General features: G+C 41.4%; 1 protein-coding gene across 2 annotated transcripts in view; it reads left to right on the top strand.

Annotated features, from left to right (window-relative positions):
- Nucleotides 1-24,748, top strand: part of DOCK2 (dedicator of cytokinesis 2) — a 497,337-nt gene that overhangs the window by 172,421 nt on the left and 300,168 nt on the right. For both annotated transcript variants that reach the window (XM_075900153.1, XM_075900154.1), the window contains one exon: nt 2,525-2,673. In XM_075900153.1, the coding sequence (XP_075756268.1) occupies nt 2,525-2,673 (149 nt within the window). The remainder of the gene's footprint in view (nt 1-2,524; nt 2,674-24,748) is intronic.

Genomic DNA, 24,748 nt, shown 5'->3' with positions numbered 1-24,748 from the left:
AAAAGATATTACCTTGCCCACTTGGTGGCACTGATTTGATGGCCTACTATCTTTACTGAATATTAATTTCTCATTATATATCCCATATATTTACAATTGCTGAAGTTTTAGTCATGCAGAACTTTGAACAAACTTTCTTGTGTGGCTAATCACGTTGTGCATGATTGCTAACTACCGGCAAGTTTCAATTCTGTTTCAGCATTATCAGATGCTGATTTCTTCTATAACTACTGTCGATCTTCTCTTACATCCTCTTGATTCACTTTCATGGTGCGCATAACTGAGATAAGATGTTTCTATAGGGCCTGATTCTGCGAGGGGACAAATACTCCCTAGTCCTGTTGACTAGGGGACTCATAGGTATGGATTCTAAATTGGAAGCTGCATTTTCTGAAGCATTTCAATGGCTTTTTCAGAATTGTTCAGTGTGATTACTTCCCTCAAGGCTCTTGTTTCTACATGGGCAGCTCCAGTCAGAAATTTATGATTTCTCATGTCTTGCTCACCACATTCCTGTTAATGCAGCCTAAGATCACATTTGCTTTTTTTGCATCAGTGTCACACTGTTGATTCACTTTTTGCTTGTGGTCCACTATGACCTTAGATCCCTTTCTACATTATTCCTTCCTAGATAGTCACTTCCCATTCTGTACGTGTGAAACTGATTGTGGAGTGGAGTACTTTGCATTTGTCTTTATTACAAACTTCATCCTATTAACCTCAGACCATTTTGTCCAGATCCTTTTGAATTAATGTTCCAGTGATTGAAAATTGTTCTATCACATGGTGTTAAGTTAAAAAATCCCAAGGAACATAAAGCTTTTAAAATGTGGGTTTTATTATGTACATTTGTGTGATTAAAAAAAAAAGTGAAGGCTTCATGTTTTGTTCTGTTTGTTCATTCAAAAGTGCTCCCTTTCTGGAAAAATAAGCTCATTTCCAACTAGAAATTGACACATTCTGAGTGAAAAGTGAAAGTAGCACGATGAAGAATTTTTGATCCAAGGAAAACAAATCCATGCTCACAAAAACAATTGTAAAGTATGAGGTGTCACCTGAAACAATGGTCAGAATTTCAGCTGAAAGGTTTTCAACAGGTCTGCATATTTCTTATAATCCTTTTGGTTTTAGGTGAAATCTCTGAAGCTAAGTTCAGCTTTTGATCTGTTGTTGGATGGCTTTTATAGAAATGAGAAGAAAGTACAGTTAAAATGATCTCTCCTCTACCTCATTCAGTGTTCCACTACATCTCTTTTGCTTGCTCAGCTTTATAATGAAAATAATACTGAATGTTCCTGAGTCATAATTATTTGGCTGTATATAATATAAAATTTTGGAAGTATCTCTAGTCTTTACCGGTGGTCACTTAACTTTTCTTAAAGTTGTTTATTTCTAGTTAATATAGGGCTTTCTCCCAAACTTTCCAAAGAACAGTTTTATCCTATATAAAATATCAGTTTCTTTTAGCTGACAATATAGTAGACTTATCATTTCGGTGGGGTTTCTCAGATGAAAATGCGCACTGAAATTGGCTCAGCTCTTAATATCTTGGAACTTCGGCTGCTGCTAGGAGTCTTCTCATTAGATCCACTATTAAGTGTCCATGTCTGTTGAGTGGGTCTCTCTGAAGTGTTCACATGTACTTAATGTTTGCTTCCATATAATAATAATAATATAATTTACTTTCTGGGCATGTGTGAACCCTTTCCTGCCTCAAATGTTTCCCCTCAGAAAAATGTATGTAAGAAGGAAGGAAGAAATCTTACTCCTGTCAAACAAATGAAACAAACTCATCACAAAATAAAAGCAACCCAACATCTCAACAGAGCATAAACCCAGCTTGCTTTAAATACAGCATTTCACATTTTGAAGAAATATGGGAGTTCTTTGCAATCTTTCATACATGGAGTAATAAGTTGTCATAGACAAATGTCCCTATCATTGAGCCAACTTACCCGAAGGCCACGTTCAATTTTATTGTTCTGGTTTGTAACTTGTGTAAAGTGCATTAAGAACATAAGAACGGTCATACTGGGTCAGACCAGGGGTCCATCTAGCCCAGTATCCTGTCTGCCAACAGTGGCCAATACCAGATGCCCTAGAGGGAGGGAACACAACTGGTAATCCTCATGTGATGTCTCTCCTGTCACCCATTTCCTGACTAACAGAGACTAGGGACACCATTTCTACCCATCATGGCTAAAAGTCATTGATGGACCTAACCTCCATTAATCTATCTAGCTCTTTTTTTAAAGCTATTAAAGTCCTAGTCTTTACAAAATCCTCTGGCAAGGAGTTCCACAGGTTTACTGTGCATTGGTAAGCAGCGGAAGTGTCAAAGAAGTTGAAGAGTCCTTAGGACATGGGAGAGACATTAAGAATACTGAGATAATGGAGGCTTGTGCCATTAAAGCAGGGTGTGTGGGGTGGGGGGAAGCTTTTTGTGTTTCATTGTTTCAACAAGGGTTTATTTCAGTATAGTGTGGAATTTTTCCTGTTAATAAGAGAATATTTTACTTTCCAGAATGCAGGGACATTCTGCTTCCAGTGATTACCAAAGAACTGAAAGAATTATTGGAACAAAGGGAAAACCAACTACTCCAGCTTCAAGAGAAGAAGTACTGTGTAGAATTACTCAATAGTATCCTGGAGGTCCTCAGCTATCAAGACCCAGTAAGTGTTGATGAAGTCGTAGATGGCTCAAACCTGCAGGAGTTGAGCTGATTAAGTTGTAAAATATTGATGCTGATGAATCTCATGTAAAGGCTAAATATAAGTTCATCTATATTTCAGGGATAAAATTCTATAACAGAGAGACCATGAAAGGAGAAATGGTAAAAATCTAGGGTTTTTTTTTTCTTTTAAATTTCTGTTTAATAGTCCTTGAATAGTCAGCTGTTGTAAATCAGTATAACTCCATTTACACCAGCTAAGGCTCAGACCCATTTAAATTAATTTGTTGAAATTCATATGGTGAAGATGGTAAAATATATTAGAATCTTACCTAAATATTTATTCTAAAGTTCATATTTTGCCTGTTTATAAAGAAACCATCCTCTTTCCTAAAATTATTTTTTAAAATAATTACTAAACATAGAAAAAGTGGGTTTACTTACATTGCATATATAGAACAAAACTTTCAAAGTAAAAAATGTAGCTTCGTTTATTTTCCATGAGTTTCATATGGGAATTGTTTTCCTCCTCTACTTGGGTGACGCATATCTTGATTAAGTTCATAAGTACTAGAATTGAATTTGCATATATATGCAATTCAATTCTAGTACTTATGGACTTAATCAAGAGATGGAGAGATGGAGCCTTTATCACTGAAACAAAAGACACTGAGGTTGCTAACAGCTTTCTGAATGGTATCCTTCCTGCCTTAGTAATGCATCACTGACTTTGATCTTTATCTATTCAGGTTTAGCACTTTTTCTCTTGATACTTTATGTATAGAGGTAGGGGGGTGGGCAACAGAGCATCTTTCTCTCCCCCCCCCCCAATTAATTTCAAGTTTTCTTATCCTCTAGTCATAACTCCCGTCATCTAAAGAAATGGGCTGTGTCCATGAAAGCTCATGATACCATCTACATGTTTTGTTAGTCTATAAAGTGCTACCATTCCATTTGCTTGCTGTTTTTTTTCTGTAACAGACTAACTCGGCTACCCCCTGAAGCTCCATAGGGCAAGGATGCTTTATCTTAAAGAATAGTGATAAAACAAAATACAGGACTATGTAGCGCTTTAAAGACTAACAAGGTGGTTTATTAGATGATGAGCTTTCGTGGGCCAGACCCACTTCCTCAGATCAAATAGTGGAAGAAAATAGTCACAGCCATATATACCAAAGGATACAATTAAAAAAAATGGGAAATGCTATTTTGGGATACCGGAAGGATAGTGTGGACATACCCTTGACGGTGTGCCGGTTATTTTGAAATGCAATTAAAATAACGGGCGCACTATTCCGATATCCCGGTAAACCTGGTTCTACGAGGATTAAGGGACTTGTAAGAATAGTGATCTATTTCAAGATTTGGCACTGTGTAGACAACACCAAAGTTTGAAATTGACTATATCAAAATAAGCTTGAAATAGTGTAGCTCAAATTCTGTAGCTTATTTCGAGCGTTGTTGCACTCTGAGAGTCCCCCTGGAGTACCCAACCCCCCCCCCGATTCATTGAACACTCCCAGAATTCCCATATCCTCTGCTCTTCAGATACACCTTAGATCACATCTTTACCAAAAGCACTTAGATATGTTTACAATAACAAGAAGTTTATTCGACAAAGAACAGATTTGAGGAAAAAGGAAACAGAATGAATGGAATCACAAGCTTACATACAAAATAAAATCCTAAAATCCTTTCTAGTATGTAAGCTTAACTAACATGACATTCCCCTGTCTTATTAAGCTCACCCAAAGTTTCTCTCCCAGTGTCAAAGAGCTTGACTGATGTGATGCTTTGTTCATGAGACAAGGCAGCTGGCAGCTTTTCTGTTGGGCTGAAGATAACTGGATGTAAATCTGCACCTCAACATACAGTTCCAACAATCAGTTGTCTTTGTCTGTAATATGGCTTCATCTCCTCTTGCCTCCCTCCACTCCCATTGTCTCCCCTGGAGATTTTGTAATCACTTGATTAGCATTTTGCTTAGCCTATAAATAGACATTCATTTTGAAGTAGACACTACTTTATCTGTCTGAGTACATTAGCATGTCTTGCCTGAAAGAAACTTTTGAGGACCAGACCCAAGTCACAAACCTTAAGGATTTCACTTTCAGTATATATTGACAACTCCCTACGTGTTATTTGTACAAATGTTTCATAATGACTATGAAGACCAGCATGACACAAGCTTTCAGAAGAGACCGTATGTGTCAGTGTTCAGGGAATTTGTATTGTAGGTATCAAATCCAGAGGACCCCTGTAAGCCATATGCCTGCCTGTTTCCTCTGCCAGTTGATAGTAAGGGATTTCTGGGGCACAGGCTCTGGGGATAAAGACAAATCCATTTTATTCTGATTTTACTTTTTCATATTTAAATGGGGCCATATCCCAATGACATAATCACCACTGTACATTGGATGTATAGTTCTATAGTTCTCAAAGAATGCCAGGAACCTTAGGCCTAGTTGTAAAGGTAAAAAGGTTCCTGTATTTTCAGGGGTTTCTTGTTCTGTCATTCTTGTTTACTTCATGGAGTAGCTAAAGAATAGCTCATAGGGTTTGTGGTAAAGATTATAGGCCTTTGAAACTCTGTGTTTAGCAGAACAAACAAACAAACAAAAAAAGATGGATACATTTTTTCCACAAACTTAAATCAAGTCATACATTTTAAATAGTAGGTTCATTGTCTTTCAGATTAAGTCACTCAAGGCACATCTTCACTCGTTGCACTGGAGATGGATGTTCTGGTGTTTGATTTATCAGGTCTAGTATAGACCTGTAAATCAAATGCTGAGTGTTCTGGCTGATGCCTACATTCCTCGCAGTTGCGAGGAGTAAGGGATGCCAACGGGAGCATTTGCTCCTGTTGGCCTCATGCCGTGGGGATGGCTCCAAGCTCCACTTAAGTTAAGTCAACTCCAGCTACTTATTCTATGTAACTGGAGTTGTGTACTTTAGGATGACTTTCCAGGTCATCAGTTCTAGGAAGCTGCCATGTTACAGTGAAAGAAATGATCACAGTAAAGCTTAACATCTACTAATAAGTCATATTCAAAGAGATTAAGAAAGGAGAAATTGGGGATTACTTGTAAATCAATTTGAAGACTATGTAGTTAAAGTGAAAACTATTTTCCTCTATGAGCCTTCTATTTCCTTTTGAAGCAGAAAAGTGTTGAAGTATTAGCAAAGAACTAGAACTTTAGAACATCTAACTTGTTCACATTTCATTCTGATTTTGACAGTAGAGCTAAAAATTCAAAATGTTTTTCAAATTCCTCTCTTAAAAAAGGGGTTCATTCCAGTATAGAGTTAGCATGTGCTGAGTGAAAGGTGGCTTTGCAATCTGCACCTTGAAAAGATCAAGTTTGTGACCTTAAGTTGCTCCTGGTGAAAAGCCCAGATCACAACTCCAGTAGCTGTTTAGATGTTTATCATTACACTTGCTGTGGCCACTGCAGTGTGTTTCCTGTGGGAAGAGAAGGTGTCAAGAAAAACATCTATCAAGATGGTATTGGAGGACTGTTTCAAAGCACACCCTGTTGTTTAGACTTTTATAACCTACTTCTACAAAGCACACAGGTCATAACGACCCCTACTGGATCACTGCTTTTTTAACATTTAATGCACTTCAAATATTAGAGGCACTCAGTCTCAAAGTTTTCCAGCCACCAAGGTTTTCAGTTTTGTTTACTTTTTTCCCTTCCTCCCATTCTGGATAGCAGAAACTGCCAGCTAGTTTTTGACAATTGCATTTAAAAATCTATCTTCAAATTAACCTTTGATGATGTGGTGGTCTGTTTTCTTAATTCGTGGTGGCTTAATGCCCATAGTAGGGTTGCAATTGGCTTGATCACATTTTAGGATACATATACTCCTCTAGAGCAATAGTCAGGCACCCAACTATCCCTGACTTTTAATAAGGTACCTGACTCCCTTAGTCCCTCTTGAAAATCCCATTCAAGGATTCCCATTCAATTCTCTTTAAAATGCGGTATTGACCCTTGTGTTTCCTTCACAAAGTTGGCAGCAGGGGAGGGGGCCTTGAGAAAATGTAAGGCTGCCATTTCAGCTGAACTGTGATGTGGATTATCTTTAAATATTGAAGGAAGAAATTTGACTGTAAATGTTCACTTATTTAGCAGAGAACAGTACCACTCATTATGAAAATTCTGCAAGTGGCTTCAGTTTCTCTGGTTAAAAATGAATTCTGTACAATAGGATTAAGTAAAAAAATGTAAACTCTATTTGACTAGCATGGAGGTTTAGGGAATGAAAAAATAATGCCCTTCTTGTTATCTAAAGTGATGTTTCGGAGAATTACCGAGTAAACAAGGTGTTGATATTGCAATACAGTTGCATATTTCAACTGCTATTCCTTTATGTATTAGCCTCTGCAGCATATGTCTCAGAGATGCTTTTCCTTAACCTGTTTGGCATGCGTTTCATATACTGCTAAGTTCACAGTTACATTTTGCGTAGGAAAGATCTATTGAATCTGAAAGATTAAATAAATTGATTGTCCCTGCAAGCTTTAATGAGCAAGCTTTGTTGTTTTCCTGTTACCTCAAAAAGCTGTTGTCGTCTTCCTGCTCAGCTGCTTGCAATTGTATATAATTTATAAGAGTTAATTTTGGGCACTCAATAGGGGCTTTTATAACTGAGCTTCATTTTGTTTCATTTCTTTCGTGCTTTCTTTTTTGTCCCTTTTATAGGACAAAGCGGAGGTGCAATAAAGGTAACACACATGCAGCTCTGGACCTTACAGACATTTTTTTGGGAAAAAAGCCAGTGTTGATTGTACTAACAGAGCTATAAATCCCTCTCAGCACACATTTGCGCATATATATGCATAATCTCTCTCACACACATTCAAACACAGATGATTTACATGATCATTGTGCCATTTTAGCAAATCCATGTACGCACTTAGATAAAAACGTGTATGTGTGCATGTATTCTCAGGCAGGGAGGAAGGCTAAGTTCTCTAGAAATATAAGCTAGCTTTGAAAAATTCTACGTACTTATACTTTCCATCTAACTGGCTATCTGATTTTCCCTTTCCTACTTGGGTGTATGAGGGGAACTAGGACTTATAACAGATCTGCAAACATACATCTTATATGATGTTACCTCAGCTGAAACCATAGGGGACAAAGCTATAGCAAGGAACGTAAACATAGGAAGGAGTTACAGAAGAGGCTAATACCAAAATTGCTCCTAGGCAGACATTGGTGCAAATAATTAAGCAATCAATTGACAAACATCTGGAAGATAATAAGATAAGTAACAGCATGGATTTGTCAAGAACAAACCATGTGGAATCAATCCAATAGCTTTTGTTGGCAGGGTAACAAACCTTGTGGATAGGGGGAAGTGGTAGATATAGTATATCTTGACTTCAGTAATGCTTTTTATACAGTCTCACATGACCACTCATGAACAAACTAGGAAAAGGCAACAGTGATGGAACTACTATAAAGTGGGTGCATTACTGGTTGGAAAATCATTCCCAAAGAGTAGTTGTGGTTCACAGTCATGCAGGAAGGGCATAATGAGTGAATTCCCACAGGTATCAGTTCTGGATCTGGTTCTGTTCAATATTTCATCAGTGATTTAGATCATAGCATAGGGAGTATGCTTATATTGTTTGCAGACAATTCTAAGTTGGGAGGCATTGCAATTGCTTTGGAAGATAGGGTTAAAATTCAAATTAATCTGTATAAACTGGATGAATGGTAAAGGGCACCATGGGAGGGGAGGGCTGTGTGTCAATGTTAAATCTCAGGTGTCTAATTAGAGATCTACTATGAGGCATTCAAGCAGAAGTAATCCACAAATAGATCTAATTTTGCACACTCTTAGGCTGTGCACTTTCCGGAAAAGGGATGCTAATGAGACACATCGCAATTGCAAATTCCGCGAGGGATTTAAATATCCCCTGCAGCATTTGCATTTACATGGCTGCCGCTTTTTTCCGGCTCAGGGTTATGCCGGAGAAAAGCGCCAGTCTAGACGCGGAAAATAAACCTAGGAATAAGGGATCTTCTGGAAAAGGGTTTATTTTCCGGAAAATCGCGTCTAGACTGGCGCTTTTCTCCGGCATAATCCCAAGCCGGAAAAAAGCGGCAGCCATGTAAATGCAAATGCTGTGGGGGATATTTAAATCCCCCGCAGAATTTGCAATTACGATGTGTCTCATTAGCATCCCTTTTCCGGAAAGGGGTGCTAATGTAGACACAGCCTAAAGCCTTATTCAGATTCTAAGGGAAAAGGCTCTTTGGAAGATGCTGAAGGACTTCAGTAGCAACATCAGCATGTGATGTGCTCTCTGGAAAATGAATTTGTGCCAGCCGAAATGGGAAGTCTGCCAAACAACCAGATGCTGGTGTTGAAAAACTCCCTATCCCAGCAAGGCGTCTGGCAGTACAATTGCTGATCAAAGAGACAGGATGAGTGTTACAATATGTTTACGTAAATGACATTAAGTACAAGGGTATTGTTTGTAATTTAATAAAAAGTGAATATATTAAAGAGCCTTAATCTCTTTGTTAAGGTCTAAGTAGATTAAATGTTGTTTGTTTAGTGCTGGTTCAGTTGTTTTATAGGTGATTTAAAGAAAACTAGCAAAGCACCACAAAGGAAAAATGTAAGGATCCGAGGAAAAGGAATCTGTGTGAACATACATCATCCACGAGGCCAAAGATACAGAATGTTTTGCCAAATTGAGAGCATTTGGGAGTCTTAGTGAAGAGACCTGGGACTTTGTTGTGCTGAATACTTGGCTCGGCCAGAGTCTTTTCAGACTTCTGGAAATGTCTAGTTCACTATGGGTTACTCAGAAGATTAAGGGCTGCATTAATATTGATTAGGATCATATAATCTCAATAATATGGGCACTATTTTAGTAACTGCATGCATTCCAGGAATGTTTCTAATAATGAAAATAAGTTTGTAGGAGCCCAACCAGTTTTTCTGATTAGATTCTTGAGCCTGATCAACAAGCAATCCTGGGAATGCACTAATGCAGGATGGCTGTAGATCTCTGGGGGACAGATAGGAGGCATCACATAATTTAATTCATGAACATCCTCCCTGTCCAGGTTAACGTTTAAATAGCTTGTATTATATTTAATTACAGCAGGTCTGTCCCTGTTCACTGTCTCCATGAGAGGGTACGTCTAAACTATGATTTATTTTTGAAAGAGCATCTGCGGAAATTTGCTTATCTTCTTCTGATCTCACTCTCGAAAGCAAAATTAGTTTGGACACATTTTTTAAGGAAGAGCGGTTTTTCGAAATGGGGGGAGGTCTGAAAAAAAGCATCCAGACTACTTTCACTTTTGAAAGATCCACTTTCGAAAGTGAGATTGAAAGAAGATAGGCAAATTCCTGCAGAATTTGCATATCTTTTTTCAAACATAAAGTGTAGTCTAGACATAGCCAGAGAGTATGGCTATGTCTAGACTGGCAAGTTTTTCCACAAAATCATCTGATTTTGCAGAAAAACTTGCCAGCTGTCTACACTGGCCGCTTGAATTTCCGCAAGAACACTGACGATCTCATGTAAGATCATCAGTGTTCTTGCAGAAATATTGTGCTGCTCCCATTCGGGCAAAAGCCCTTTTGCGCAAATCATTTGCACAAGAGGGCCAGTGTAAACAGGACAGTACTGTTTTGCGCAAAAAAGCCCTGATCGCGAAAATGATTCTGGTACTAAGTGAAAACTTATCATACGTGATGTGAGCATGTCCTATTTAGACTCCTGAAATCTGCTTATTACTGTAATAGCATTAGTTTATCCTCATTTGTGTTAGAGTAGTGCTTAGAGACTCCGGTCAGGATCAGGGCCTCATTGTTGTAGACACTTTGTAGATAGATAGAATGACAGTGTCTGCTTAGAAGCATTTACAGTATAATTAGATAAAAATGTGAAGGGGAGAATGAGACAGTGAAGGGTTTTGTTCAAGGTATGCAGCAGACCGACTGCAGAACACTCTTGGATATGTATAAAATAGGTGATATAGCTGTCTGTTTCTAAGGCTCATCGGTTCCCCTGGATAAACTTTTTCGCTAGGAGGTGGGGGGCAGATAAAGCACTGGAATGGGTTATCTAGGGAGAGTGGTGGACTCTCCATCCCTAGAGGCTATTATAGTTTGACTGGGATGATTTAATTGGGGTTGGTCCTGCTCTGAGCAGATGGTTGGGCTAGATGACCTTCTGAGGTCTCTTCCAAGCCTAATCTTTTATAAATCAAAGAACCTGGAGCCTCTAAATGAAGCAGTAAATTAAACTAGAAATAATTGCAGTACAGCAGCCGTTCTGTGAGTAAAGTCTGAAATCACTAATAATGTTCTGATTAGGTTAATCGTATAAAGGCTAGTGCCCCATATCACCTTGTGAACCCAAGTGAGTTAAGTCAGCAAGAGCTTATTTCCTTGCACCTTCAGAACTCGAAAAAGTTTCAATATATTTCAAATTCTAAACAACTTGGCATTTTGCAGAAATTAAAATAATGCTTGTGTGACCCGGGTGCCAGGTTGGGCGATGCTGAGATTGCTCATTAGGGCAAACAGCAAAGAATGGGTCAGATGATACCAAAACTGGTGGCTATTCGAACATTTACATTCACCAAGCCACAAACAAAATAGCTTTGACAATTCCTCACTGGTTACATGGAAGCCAAAACATAGTTCCCATGAAGTAACTGACTTGTAACAGCCAAGTGAATGGACAGCCAAGACACATACAATGATTATTGAAAATATTGTTAATCATAAAAGAAGTTCTGCCAATTCCTACAGATCACATTAGCCACCAAGCTCCTAAATACTTAAAATCTTACCCAAATATATGCTTATAGCCAATATTTATTTACTAAATTAAAATACATTTTAAAAGAAAAGAGAGAGGATTGGTTCATTCTACCGACAGACATGAGTATGGTTCTGGGACCAGTTTTATAGTAGAGGTGACGCGCTTCAGAATTACAAAGAGTTCTTAGAATTAATTCATAGGTTCAGTCCAATGTCCAATATGGGGGTGATCCAAATGAATTTGGAACCTTCAATTTTGTAGCTTCCTGGTTTCCCTTATAAAGCATAAGATCAGGTGAGCTGAAGGATTCGCCAGGCCCCCGGGCAAGCTGCAGGGGGGACCCATAGGGCTGGGCCTTGGGTGTAAGGGAGGTTCATCACTCCTGTTCCTGGGGGGAGCACTGAGCCTTGTGCGACAGATCAAGGCAAGCCACCTGTTGCATCTGGCCCATGGGCTCTGCCTGGCAGAGAAGAAGCGTCTGGGCACATAGCACAGGGAAGCTCTCTTCCTACACTGGCTTTCAGGTTCTACCCCTGGTGCTCCCATTGGCTGGGCATTGTGGCCAATGGGAGCAGTGAGGGGCGGTGCCTCTAAATGGAGGGCAGTATGGAGCAACCTGTGCCCCCCACTGGGAGCTGCGCCAGGTAGGCACCTCAGTCTTGCCTTCCCCCGCCCAGACCCAATGCCCTCTATCCCACCTGCAGCCCCATCCTGCTTCTGACCCTACCTTCAACTCACACCACGCATCCCCAGACTGCCCTACCTCCCAGCCAGACCCCACCCCCACCCCCACCCCAAGCCTGCTCCTGCACCCTACCTTCTATGCAAATCTGCACCCTACCACTCACCTAGACCTTGCACCCACACTCCTCTCCACAGCATCCTCCACTGCACACTGAGCCCCTCATTTCTGGCCCCACCTCAGAGCTTCATCTAGCCTTCCGCTTAATCTAGCCCCCATGCTGTAGAACGCAAGAGGAACCCTGGAGCCCAAAGTTGCATGAGTCAAGTGAATGCCCGAGTGTCTTTTTTCCCCTGCTTATCAGACAGAGGCCACATCCCTGAGGCTTTTTTTTTTTTTTGACTCTCACTTGTGTGTGGCCCTCAACTAATTTGTCTGAGGTTTAGTGGTCTCCAGGGCCGGCCTTAGGCCGATTCAGCGTGGGGGCCCCGCGCCCAGGGAGTGCAGCGCTTGCACAGGGCCCCAGGGTGCACGGCACATGCGCCGTGTGTCCAGTGGGCCACGCATGTGTTGTACTCTGGGGAACTGCACATGTGCGGGCGCACAGTGCATGCGTCGTGACGTCCGGGATGCACTGGGCATGCGTTGTGCCTCCAGCATGCAATGCACGCTCTGTGCCACCCGGGGCCCCGCGAGTGTGCAGCCCCACCCCCGGAATTGGGCCCCACGCTCTGTAGAGCCGGCCTCTTATTCTAGAGCAGAGCTACTCAACACGCAGCCTGTGGGCCACAGACGGCCTGCAGCCCATTTGTTTGCGGCCCTCGCATTTTGGTTTACACGGGGCTCAACACATGGCCTATGGGTGGGACTCTTTGAACATGGCTTCCACTGGGAACACGCTCCACAATGGGGAGGTGTCTCCCAGGCGGGGTGAGCACTGAAAGATGCAAGTGAATGGACTGCCTGGGCCAGACAGTTATAGAGTGTCGGAGTTTCTAGCCCCCAGGGAGGAAGTGCCGGGAGTGCTAGGGCATTTGGGAAGTGCTGAAAGCTTAGCCTTGTGGGCAGCGCCTGAGAGGTACTGACTGGCTCACACTGGCCACATTTGGGTCCGGCACCGCAGCTTAAAGCTTCATCTTTGTACTTATGCCTGTCAGTGTGAAAGAAGGAATTTGCATATATTTGCAAACATATTTGCATATATATGCCACCACACTTAAGTTGCAGCCCTTGGTATGTGCTGTGAGTATCACTGTGGCCCCCACAGGGCCGGCCTGAGCCATTCGTGTGCCCCAGGCCACAGGAACACAGCGCTGTCCCCGGGAGTGCGACGCATGTGCGGCCCTGCCCGCCCCCCAGGTGCCTAGCACATGCGTGGCCCCGCCCTGAGTGCACGGAGCATGTGCAGTGCCTCCCCCACCTGACCCGGCAGCCCCGTGCGGTGCCCCCTACAATGAGGTGCCCCGGGCGGTAGCCCCGTCAGCCCATAGCTTGAGCCGGCTCTGGGCCCCCACAGCTTCCAAACATGAGTAGCCCTGTTCTAGAGGCTATCAGTGCTGCAGCACATACTGAAACGTAGTCATGGGAAGAGACTGGATTGTGAGGACGTTTTACTCAGCTCCGTTCTTTAAGGAAGCAAGCATGAGGAGAGAAACAAGGAAAGCATTACAGTGTCAGTGTCAGTAAGCTGCAAACTCTTTTTGACATTGATTTATTGTTTTCAAGGAACAGAGTATACTCCAAGTCTTTTCTCTTCTAGCTTTTATCAAATCATTGATTAAGTGACAGCTCACTGTTAGTATATCTACAACTGCGATGAAATGTTTCACTATTTCTTCTTTCTGTGCCTCCGCTCTATTTAGTACAGTTAAACATGTCCTTTTACAAAACGTGCCTTGCTGTGGCCTGCCAATTCCTTTGTTTCCAAGGGTTTACAAACACCTTGTTTGAAAATAAACAAAACAATGCCACACCCTTCAAAACTGTACAGGTTAGAGACAACGAGAATGCTGAAATTGTTTGCCTCAGATGGCTGTAGGAAAAGAGCTAATATTTAAAGTCCAATAATATAAGGGACTGAAAGTCTGACTCTCTCAAGGAAAGTATTCCCAAGTGCAGTAAAATAAAGCATGCCTTCGATAAAAAGCTCTACTGAGGCTTCAGCATGCAAACATAAAAAAGTTTAGGGTTTTTTTTTTCAGGTCCACAAATAGTACAATATATAGAAATGATTCCAGTGGTTAAATATTAGTTGTTACATTCTCTGCATATGAATGTTAGAGACCAAAAGGAAAATTCTTGGAACAAGAAACTGTCTCAGTAAAGGGCAACTGCCCCTGTATTCCACCTTCATGGTCCCTTGAGGGCACCCATTGTCATGCCTAGCACTTCAGCTGGTATCTCCCTTGGACAGAGCCCGGAGTCTCTTTCCCTCCTGACCAAGGGATCTTAAATGTCTGCACAGTTGCTGTGCGTCCACATTTGTGATCTTCCCGGCAAGCCAGACTGCCTAAAAGGCAAGAATCTGTTCTTTGCTTTTTCTTCAGAGGCAATATCCAGTTACAAGCATGTAGCTCTTGATAAGTAAGACTATTACTTGTAGGATAAAGACATTAAAGAGAAAACACATTACAATATTAAGAGAACCAACATGAATGCTAATAAAACTTACCTGAGATCCAGCCTTGAGCTATGGTAGGCATCAGTCTTTCAGACCATCTGTTGGTTTTCTCCTGGGTTAGAAGATCATAACAGTCTCAGACTGAGAACCAGAATCCAGGCCTGGGCATAGCAGCTGTTGTACAGCTCAGGGCTTTGATCTTGGTCTTGGATAGCAGATAATCAGTAGACAACAATCCTCAGGGTCTAGCTTCAGAAGGCTGGGGTTGGAAATTTGCATTTTTTCACTAGGAACTCCCCAAGAAGGCCTCTTCTTCCTTATTGTCCTAAAAGCCCATACTTGTCTGGCACATTTTCAGTATGGGATTTTGATCTTCTGGTTGTTACAAACATCACATTGTGCTCCTGGAGAGAGACCATACAAGCCCAACCCACAGTAATAAATAAGTTTAAAACAATATGGTTTTTCAGACATATTGTAGGATATTTCCCTGCATGTCACACGGTGGTAACCAGATTGGTGGTAATTAAATTTATTTCAGACTTCCACTGCAAAGTAAATTCATGAAGCATTATAACAACTCACTTAAGAAGAAATAAAAGTGTAAAAACCTGGATAGCACAGTGAATACAGTAACAAGCCAAACATCAAATATTTCATAGATTGAAAATCTTGTTGAGAACTGACTTAAAACAATTCCTTTTATTTTTCTGAAAAAAGTAGGAGTCAAATTACTATCAAGCAAATTCAGCATAATAATATGGATGGATAGGGACACATTTTATGAAAAACAAGTCAATAATACTTAAGCTTTTGGAACAACCGTGGTTTTATTTGAAAGGTGGGATGGTGGCATTTTTTTTTTTAGGATCAGTGCCCCATAAAAAGGAAATACATATAAAATAATGCAATAAATACAATTAGATTATTAAAAATGTTAATCTGAAAGTGTGTGGCACTACAGCCTCACATAAGAGGGAGACCTGTGCCTGGAAAGAACATCAGAGGACTACAAAAAGTGTAAGACATTAAAGAAGAAACTGCAGTAGAAATTTTGGTAATGCTGTTATTAAAAAAGTCTGCTCCCTCGTACGAGAGGCAATGACAGCAGTGAAATTGATGACAGCAGAGGGGAACCGATGCACTGTACTTAGACCTAAATGTTCCCATATTTCCTTGGCCATTTGAAGCCGTGCCAATACATCATTTTAGCATTCCAGAGGTCTCAATATTTAATGCTGCAATTTTTTCTACGTAACAGTACTGTAGCTCAAGAGCGAAGTTTTCAAGGCTAAAAAAGCCTGTTTTTTTCCTCAAATTATAGTGATAATCAATACACTAAAGAGAACCATGATTAATATAAACATCTTGAGAATTCTGACTGGGGACAACGCATAAAACATCTCTGAGCACAAGAGCGCATAAAAATTCCAGCTGAATTGTCAGTTTTGAACGCCCCACACTGTAATTTCACGATAAGAATTCTTACCAGGAGACTACTTAGAAGTGCCGCAGGCCTAGTAATGAGGCCCTGCATCTTCTCTGGGTGAAAAGATGATAGTCTCTGCAGATTTCATGAAGTGACATTGAACACTTTCTAGGAAATGAACAGCTAGCCCCCTGCTCTGATGCGGCTGCTTATGCAGCTAATGCTGTTAAAAGGGTAGTAATGCTGCACACCTTCAGTGGAGTGTCTAAAAGTTGCTCAACAATCAAAAACACTCAAAGATGACATTTCCAGCTGCTTGGTGTGAGGTGTTGTTCAAGAGCTCAGTGATAGCATCTATTGGAGTATACGGAAAGTGTGTTGATTGAAGACTGAAGTCTGGTAGATCCGTAGAGTTATTTTATTTCATTGAACTGGTGCGCTGGGTGAATGTTAGATGTTTTAGATCAGTGGCCATTTTATGTTTGAGCTGATATAAATGAGAACTGCAAGGATTAGATGATTTTGCAGCTTGATTCCATTTTCTTTTCTACCTCAAGTTGCCTCTCTGATCCTTTAGTAACACATTTTTTAATAGCTTCACATAGCAGCATGTTTTACCATGGGAAATTGTATGTCACAGTATATACTAAGTCTGTGAACACAGATAATGTTTTTTTCTTCGACTAGATACACAAATCTGAGCATTCTGCCTTTGTACAGCAGTATCAAATGGTGTGTACTTCAAGGCAAGACCTATAGGACTCAGGGTGAATAACTGAGTTTGCATATTGATGAACAGGCAGATGATAGAATACATTCAGAGAAGGAATACGTGTACAGAAAGGGATGAAAAAGGAGATCACAGTTGGCTATAAATACAACCATGTTCATGAGAAGCATGATATGTTGGAATTTGGGTTTGACATTAAAATAATCCTTGTGATTATTATCCTTGTGATAGCATCAAGTAAAAGAAATAAGTAAGATGCCTTCCATTGAAACAAAGGAGCTGCTAAAACAGTGACATCTATAGCTGGCTTTCATTACAAGGCTGACAAATAGATCTATGCATATATTCTCACTACTGCTCTAACATCCATGTATGTGCAGAACAACACCACCTCAAATCTGCATACGACAATAAGAGACCAACTCGTTTGAGTTTTCTAATACATGTATTGAGTTTCTGATTTATAGCATGAAAAGCTTGTCACACATTTTAATAACTGTACTTCAGGTTTGAGGCCAAACAGTTCTCACTTTAGTACAATTTACTTTGTCATTTTGATAGATTTAGCACAATTGCTATATTATGTCATAAGTTTTCTTTCAGATATGTCTAGTGTGCACACTTTCAGCTGTACTTGCATATCACAGCAAGCATCAGGAGAGGAAACCATTATCAATCATTGTAGAACATGTGATGCACTTAAATTGTGGTTCCGTACCAAAAAACCCTACATTAAGAGAACATTATTCAAGTTTCAGAGGCAAGCCCCCAATGTTTGCCTGTGCAACCTTAATTGAGCCCCCCTTATGCATGTGTAGCTCCTCCCCTTATGGTAGGCTTTAATAGGGTGGCCAATGGTCCCTTATTACAAGGGACATCCCTTAATTTTTCATCTCTGTTCAACAAGATGGGGAATTATTTAGTGCTCCAAAAATACCCTGGAGAATGTAGGTGAGTACTGCTTGGTTACTTATCATTTCTTATTAATAATGATAACAGGAGAAGGAATGAGGTGGGTGGTGTAAGAAAACTGTCTCTTATTTCTGGCAGAATCCTTAATTCCAGAGTGCCATACTGTTTTTCCTCACATGACTTCTGCCTCCCTTAGTGTATATGACAGATCTGCTTGGGGTCTGTAGTGAAGAAAATGGTTTTCTCTCCCCCCCCCCCCCCCCCCCACCCGACCCATTTGTTGCTGAAATTGGATGGTGTGTGTCTGGCAGGGGTTTGCAGGACGACAAAGGATGATCTCCTGGTTAAAGCAGCTAAATGCTGGGCTGGAATACTGGGTTCTCTTCCTGCTTCTGCCACAGACTTTGTATGTGATGCTAGTTCCTGAAACCAGGATATTAACAGGTATCCCCAATTGTATGTTCCTCAGTTTTGGGGAGGCTGGCTCGACACCCTAGGTGACACTCTTGACACCATTTTTGAGTCAGGGGCCGCTGACCCATAGAAAAATCAGTTGGGGGCCACATGCAAGTAAAAAGTGGAAAGAAAACCCTCACTGTGGCCCCGAATGAGCAGAAGAAAGACACTCCCCACATTCCCCTCCTACAACAGAGCATAGAGGGGCCCAAACTAGTAGACTTTGGGTGTTCCAGCGCCATGGGTGGGAGGCAGCAGGGAGACTGGAGCATCAGCATAGATTCCCCAATACTGGAGATGACCCAGTGCTTCATGGGCCATATCCAGGCTAGCCCAGGGTCGCATCCAGCCCCGGGCCTGCAGTTTTCCACCCCTGCCCTAGGGTCTTGTTTTCAAAAGTTCTAAGCACAGCTAAAGTGGAAGTGAATGTATGCTGTCCTTTGACCACATAAAGTGCTATCTGATGGTAAATCTCTGGAAAACGAGGTATCTCAAATTGGGCACCTAATCCCAGTGTCTACTTATGAACTTCTGCTCCGTTCCTTGCTAGTACTTGAAGATAATAGCACCATCGCTGCTCACAGGGGTGTTGTGAAAATAAATTCAGAAATGTTGGTGAAGTATCTGATGGGAGCCAGAGAACAGCCCAGAAGGATGTTGTTAATTCCCTCTGCAGAGCAGACTTTGAAAACTGTGCAGTAAATAAGGCCTGTGGCCACACAGGGAGCAATGAGAATAAACCAATATTGAATAGCTGCTCATTTGGGGAGCATCATCCATTCTGTGTGCTGAAGGAGGCAGGGGGTCCTGTGGAGGAAATGGTATGTAAGCCAAGCAATTACAGACAATATCCTATTGCATATGCATAAGGGGCTGATTAAGCGTGCACAGGCAACCTGAGTTCTGGCATTTTCTAACTTCTAAGGCAAACTTTTCCAACATATCTGAGTGTAAGCTGACTGAGGACAGCCCACTGCCAACTGTTTATGCTCCAGTGCGCTGCAGCGTTTCAAACCCTATGTATGGCACCTCTTAGTTTTGGATGTTTTCAAAGTGGTGCTACATAGTCATGCTGTTGCAAATCAATGATTCCTGGTGTTGGGATTTTGTGGTTCCCAGAGAGTCAGGTGCTGGGCAGAATCAAGGGTCTTCGATACTTCAATTCAATTGAATTGAATTCAATTGAATTCAATTCAATTCAATACTTTATTCAATGTGCACAAAGGGAGAGCCCCTAGTACTAAAATCAGCCAGAGCCCCTCAAACAAGGAGCCCCTCCCCTTGCTGTTTTATAGCACATGGCAGTTACAGGTTACATAACACAAACTTCTAAACCAATCAGATTCAACCTTTCCATATATGGCTTTGTTTGTCACATGCTTGTACTTCTCCACTCCACATGTTGCGTTCACCCCCCTCTCCTTGGCCTTTTCTAGACTGTTCTTAGGGTGGTGAGCCACAGCATGCTTCTTTATGCATATCTACTCTCCAAACCTCATTTTGTTTAAAATGAACACATGCATACCCTTCACAGGCAATGGCTAAACCTAGGTGAAATTTGTCAGATGAATAGTTTATGCACCCCAAAAATACAGTTCCATTCGACGCGATGCTGTTCATGAATTTGACACAAATTTGAGGAGGACTCTCTTATCATGTTTAGTGCAGTGATTGTAAGAGATCTGTGCCAGAATACCCCATAGTACTCCCACCGCCAAGGTCATTGCTCTACCTAATATTTTAAAAGTGATAAGAGATCCTGCCCCTGCCAAGAAAAGTGCATTTGGAGTCTGTTTGTTAAAACCCAAATGAAAGTCTCTTTAGTCACTGAAAAATTTTGCAATTTTCAGATTCAGTTCTGGCTGAACTGATTCCTACTCCTTGAACTGCCAGAGGACTGAAAAATTAGTCATTCATCCAGGTCTTGTATTAGATAAACATCTTCCCCTACGCGGTCCCCAACGCGGTGCCCGGGGGCGCCATGGCGCCCGCCTAGTGACCAGGGCCGGCCTGAGCCACTCTTGTGCCCCGGGTGCCCTGCCCCCGGGCGCCCGGCAGCCCCAAAAGGTTGGGGATCACTGCCGTAGACTGAGACCACTAATCCCATTGCATTTGAGGTGAGGAGAGACTAGAGAGTTCTTATTTTCCAAACTGCAAAATCCCATGTTAGTAAAAGCAAATACTTCTCAAATAGTTCATGTACTGAGAAATGGTCATCCAGGCTGTTCGGCAAATAATTATATTTATAGATGTCAGGACCAATTTGTGAACAAACTAGGGCAAACTGGCATTATTTCTATATTCAATGAATTTCTAGGCCTAATAAAATGAATGGAAATATAACTCATTCATTATATTCTAAGAGTTTCAGAGGGGTAGCCGTGTTAGTCTGTAATAGAAAAAAACTTTAAAAATAACAAATAGTCTTTCAGCACCTTAGAGACTAACAAAAAATGTTGATGGAATCATGAGCTTTCGTGGGCACAACTCACTTCTTCAGATGAATGGAGTTAAGGGGTCCGGTTTCCAAATAAATAGTAGAGAAAGGGGATGGGGGAGGGGAAGAGAAGGAAAAAGAAGGGAAAAAAGGGGAAAAATTGTCAATTAGAGTGTCCATGCTAAATGAAGCTGATAGAGTGGGTACTAAGTGCTCTTAAGTACCCTGTGCTTGATATTTTGTGTCATTAGGATGTGGAATGTAGCAGGCTATCCAGGCAAGGTCTATACTTAGACCTCTGTTGCAGGTATCAAACTTGTAAATGAAGTAAGTTCTGAAGACTTTCTTTCAAGCTGTTTTTTTAAAAATTGGCTTGTAATAATACGGTAACCTTGAGTTCCATTAACGAGTGTCCAGGTAAGTTAAAATGTTCCCTAGCAGGTTTCTGTGTGTTACCTTTTCGAATATCTGATTTGTGTCCATTAATCCTTTCCTACAGAGACTATCCAGTTTGTCCAATATCCATGGCAGAGAGGCACTTGATGGCATAGAACAGTGGTGCGCAACCTTTTTTCATTCACAACCCGCATAAGGGCTGCCGAATTTGGTGGAGCAAAAAAAAAAAAGGAAGCAGCCCCTTTAATTATCTGGCTGCAGCCGCTTTCCTGCCACTGCCTCTGCTGCATATACGTCAAGTGTTGAGCTGAGAATCCAGGGGTTGTGACCTGGCATAGAGCAAATTGGTGGATGTGCAGTTGTATGAGCCTCTGATGTGGTGGTTTACGTGGCAAGGTCCTGTGATGATGTCACTAGCATAGATGTGTGGACAGAGTTGGCAGCTGGGGTTGATTGCAGGGGTGGGTTCCTGGATGAGTATAATGGAGGTGTGCTGCTTGCAGGGCTGGATTACCCAATAGACAGACTAAGCACGTGTTTAGGGCACCAGCAAATCAGGGGCACCAAAAAAACAAAAAAGAGCGATTTTACGGTATAGTATTGTTTTTATTTTGAATTGCATGGTGGAGGCACCATAATCTTTTCAGTGTTTAGGGCCTCTAAAAGTCTTAATCCGGCCATGGCTGCATAGTTACTAAATAGAATTTATTAGAGGTTAGGGGGTTGTCTGTAGGTGAGGATTGGCCTGTCCCCCAAGGCTTGTGAGACTGAGGGCACATTTTCCAGGATAGGTGGTAAATTGTTGATAATGCACTTTAAGTTGGGGGCTGTAGGTGATGACAAGTGGGATCCTGTTGTTTTCTTTGTCAGGCCTGTCTTAAAGAAGCTGATTTCTGGGTACTCGTCTGCCACTGTCAATCTGTTTTTTCATCTCCCTGGGAGGGTATTTCAGTTTTAAGAATGCTTGATATAGACCCTGTCGGTGTTCGTCTCTGTCTGTGGGATTGGAGCAAATCTGGTTGAATTTTAGGGCCTGGATATAAACAATTGACTGTGAAATGTGTCATGGATGGAAACTAGAGACATATCAGTACTTTTCCGGTATAAAGTGGCGGAAATGTGTCTCTCATGTAACTGTACTGTGGTGTCAAGGAAGTGAATCTCTTGTGTGGAATGGTCTAGGATAAGGCTGATGGTGGGGTGGAAGTTGTTGACATCCTGTTGTTTTTTAAGTATATTCTAATGGTAACTCAATAGTGGGGGAGCTGTGAGCATGGATATTTGAGTCCAAGTACCATGTGGAATAATTTGTACTTTTAGAGGGATAGACTGACTCCATAAATAACGAACTTTAGCTGGGTATAGAAGTATAGATTTAATAAACTTAGTGCAATATTTGAAAGGACAGCGTTCATTCTAGCAATCTGCCTGCGGTGTTGAAAGAAGAGACAGGCTCAGTAACTTTAAAGACATGCCCATCAGAGGGTAGTTTGGAATCTGTGATCCGTTCCAAGATTCTGAAATGTATTAGCACAACATAAGGAAGAAGAGCACTTGGTATATTAATCATGGGCTAGCAAGAACAACTGAGTGCATTCTGTTAATCCAATAAAAAATCTATTTTATTAGACATTTTAAACAGTCCATTACTTTTTGGCTTCTGAAACAAGCCAAAACTGTAACGGCAGAAAAACCTCAGACACATACTTGTAGTTTGTGCATATAATCTGCATATCCATAAAAATTAATGACTTTTCATAAATGAAACCCTGAAGAACATTATAAATATTGGAGTAGAAAGACCAACAACTGGAATATACATCTAGTAACTCTGCTCTTTTAGAGATGTTGGCACTAGTGAAGAAGTAAATTAAATAGTAAGGGTCATACTTACTAAGACCAATGGTCCATCTAGCCCAGTGTCCTGTCTGCCGACAGCGGCCAATACCAGATGCACCAGAGGGAGGGAACACAACAGGTAATCCTCATGTGATCCCTCTCCTGTCACCCATTTCCAGACAAATAGAGGCTAGGGACACCATTCCTACCTATCCTGGCTAATAGCCATTGATGGACCTAACCTCTATTAATTTATCTAGCTCTTTTTGAACCCTGTTAAAGTCCTAGCCTTCACCACATCCTCTGGCAAGGAGTTCCACAGGTTGACTGTGCTCTGAGTGAAGAAAAACTTCCTTTTGTTTGTTTTAAACCTGCTGTCTATTCATTTCATTTGGTGACCGCTAGGTCTTATATTGTGGGAATAAGAAAATATCTTTTTCTTATTCACTTTTTTCCATACCAGTCATTATGTTGTAGACCTCTATCATATCCCCCCCCCTTAGTCTCCTCTTTTCTAAGATGAAAAGTCCAAGTCTTTTTAATCTCTGTTCATATGGGACCCATTCCAAACCCCTAATCATTTTTGTTGCCCTTTTCTGAACCTTTCCCAATACCAATATATCTTTTTTGAGATGAGGCAACCACATCTGTATGTGGTATTCAAGATGTGGGCGTACCATAGATTTATATAGAGGCAATATGATATTTTCTGTCTTATTCACTATGGGTGCATCTAGACTGGCAAGATTTTGCGCAACAGCAGCCGCTATTGCGCAAAATCTTGCCGCCTGTCTACGTTGGCCACGAGTATTTGCGCAAGAACACTGACTTTGTACTGTACAAAATCAGTGGTTCTTGTGCAAATACTTTGACGCTCCTGCTCAGGGTTAAGCCCTCTTGCGCAACTCACAGTTGCTCCTCCTTTACCTAAAGAATTCCCTTGCAAAAGTCCCCTGTTACCAGCTCCTATGCACAGTGGTTCATTAGTTTTGTCAATGGCTTAAACTAAAGCTTCAGGTTTGTTTGTTGGTTTCCCGTATTAAACATAGCCAAAGGGACTGGTCTGATTTCAGGCTGGGGCAAAATCTCCTGGCAGTGACCCTAGTCGCATGCTGCATCCCCAAAGACCCTCATTGTTCCACAGGGGTAAGCCTGTGGCTGCTAAAACTCTGACATTGGCGTGTTAGCACCAGCAATCCCTGTCTGCCTCCTCAGGTCCTTTCAGTAAATCCTGTGAAGCCAGAGTTCTGCAGGAGGCTTATATTGTGCGCTGTCAGGACACAATGTTCCCAGTATTTGCAGAAACAAGGCAGCCTTTTCAAAGTAAGATAACCACTTATTAGTCAGAAGTGAAGCCATCCTGGTGAAACCGTGCCCAGCCTTGCTAGGTTGGTGGAGTCTATTCATCACCTTTACGTGTTGCTCTCCGGCTCAGATCCCAAGACCCATCTACTGGAGTTTCCTGTTGTTAGGTTTGGATTGTTCAGTTAGTGGGACGTCTATGGGTCATGCTAGACCCTCTTGATTTGAGTGGGTTTCAGACTGGTTTTGGGGACAGTGCACATGTCTCCTATCTCTGGCACTATCCCAGGAGCAGTGTTAATTCTTTTGCCCCGACTGGTCAGCAATGCAACATGCACAAGGAAACTGAGGCATGTCTAGGAGCCAAAAAATATATTACAGAAAATTCCCATTGTGTCTCAAACATGAACGGAGGAATCACTTTATAGCAGCAAAATAATTTCAGTAGAGCAAGCTAT

The sequence above is a fragment of the Pelodiscus sinensis genome, chromosome 17 (assembly GCF_049634645.1).
Source record: "Pelodiscus sinensis isolate JC-2024 chromosome 17, ASM4963464v1, whole genome shotgun sequence".
NCBI lineage: Eukaryota > Metazoa > Chordata > Testudines > Trionychidae > Pelodiscus > Pelodiscus sinensis.
The sequence above is the reverse complement of the archived record's forward strand: the minus strand, read 5'-3'. Positions and strand labels throughout refer to the sequence as shown.